Source organism: Lottia gigantea (genome assembly GCF_000327385.1).
Source record: "Lottia gigantea unplaced genomic scaffold LOTGIsca_2181, whole genome shotgun sequence".
NCBI lineage: Eukaryota > Metazoa > Mollusca > Gastropoda > Lottiidae > Lottia > Lottia gigantea.
In genome coordinates, this window is record NW_008708539.1 from 2,598 (window position 1) to 4,109 (window position 1,512).

The 1,512-nt window shown below is 34.3% G+C and overlaps 1 protein-coding gene across 1 annotated transcript; it reads left to right on the forward strand.

Annotated features, from left to right (window-relative positions):
• Positions 1 to 764: 764 nt before the first annotated feature.
• Positions 765 to 1,207, forward strand: LOTGIDRAFT_176584 (hypothetical protein; the record flags this gene model as incomplete). Its single annotated transcript, XM_009054460.1, has 2 exons — positions 765 to 1,076; positions 1,187 to 1,207. 2 exons carry the CDS (start codon positions 765 to 767, stop codon positions 1,205 to 1,207), a joined length of 333 nt encoding a protein of 110 aa, XP_009052708.1.
• Positions 1,208 to 1,512: the final 305 nt, after the last annotated feature.

Genomic DNA, 1,512 nt, shown 5'->3' on the forward strand with positions numbered 1-1,512 from the left:
ATCAAATTTAGAATTGGATTATACATATACATACCAAGTTTGGTGAAATTCGGACAAGAAATAAGAAAGTTGGTAATGCGCATGCGCACAACAACAATTCAATATTTCCATCAAATTTAGAATTAGATTATACACATACATACCAAGTTTGGTGAAATTCGGATAAGAAATAAGAAAGTTGGTAATGCGCATGCGCACAACAAAAATTCAATATTTCCATCAAATTTAGAATTGGATTATACACATACATACCAAGTTTGATTAAATTCGGACAAGAAATAAGAAAGTTGGTAATGCGCATGCGCACAACAAAAATTCAATATTTCAATCAAATTTAGAATTGGATTGTACACATACATACCAAGTTTGGTGAAATTCGGATAAGAAATAAGAAAGTTGGTAATGCGCATGCGCACAACAAAAATTCAATATTTCCATCAAATTTAGAATTGGATTATACACATACATACCAAGTTTGGTGAAATTCGGACAAGAAATAAGAAAGTTGGTAATGCGCATGCGCACAACAACAATTCAATATTTCCATCAAATTTAGAATTGGATTATACACATACATACCAAGTTTGGTGAAATTCGGATAAGAAATAAGAAAGTTGGTAATGCGCATTCGCACAACAAAAATTCCATATTTCAATCAAATTTAGAATAGGCCTTTTCACGATAACGTAGCGCCCCCTGCTCGCGCATGCGCACAAACACCTATGAGTGGCTAGCAACACGGATGTAAACAAACGCACGTCAAAATGGTGAAAACCTGCTGTGTTTACAAGTGTCATAACAGGTTTAATGTTGAAGCTAAGTCCAGAGGCATAAGTTTTTTCCGTTTTCCGAAGAATAAAAGACAGCGCAATGCTTGGATCAAAGCCGTGAATAGAAAGGACTGGCTACCGAACAATAATACTTGGATTTGCTCGGAACATTTTCTTGATGGCTGGCATGGTTATGAACCTACCGATGGTAATTATTCTCCTACCATTTTTGCTTACAAAGAGACGGAGAAGAACGTGTCGCAGGTTGCGAGAGAATCTAGACATCTAGTTCGTGAAAAGTCGCAGGTTAGTTTCTTTTTGTATTTTGAAGAAAAAAAAAGAGTGAAAATAATCAAGAGAATCTCTGAATCTGTTAAAAATCATCATCATTTACAATTATGATTAATGGCTTGTAGGCCCTAGCCTACTACATGTAGCCTATTGATTGATGTCTATTTATAATTTAAATGTAGATCTAGTACTATTAGGGGGGTTTCAACCCTTGGAAATATCAAATATGCATTATATGGCAACTATCATTTCCACTAACCACAGCAACCTGCCCATTTACAATTTTGATATGTTTCTGATATCTTACCTGATAGTCAATCTGTAATTAAATCCGAATATTTCCATATTGTGCATATTGACCTGCTTCGCATATATTTTCTATGAATTTTAATAAAATTTTTAGGAAACCTTACATGCAGAGAAATTAGTTAGACAACAGTACGAGATAAAA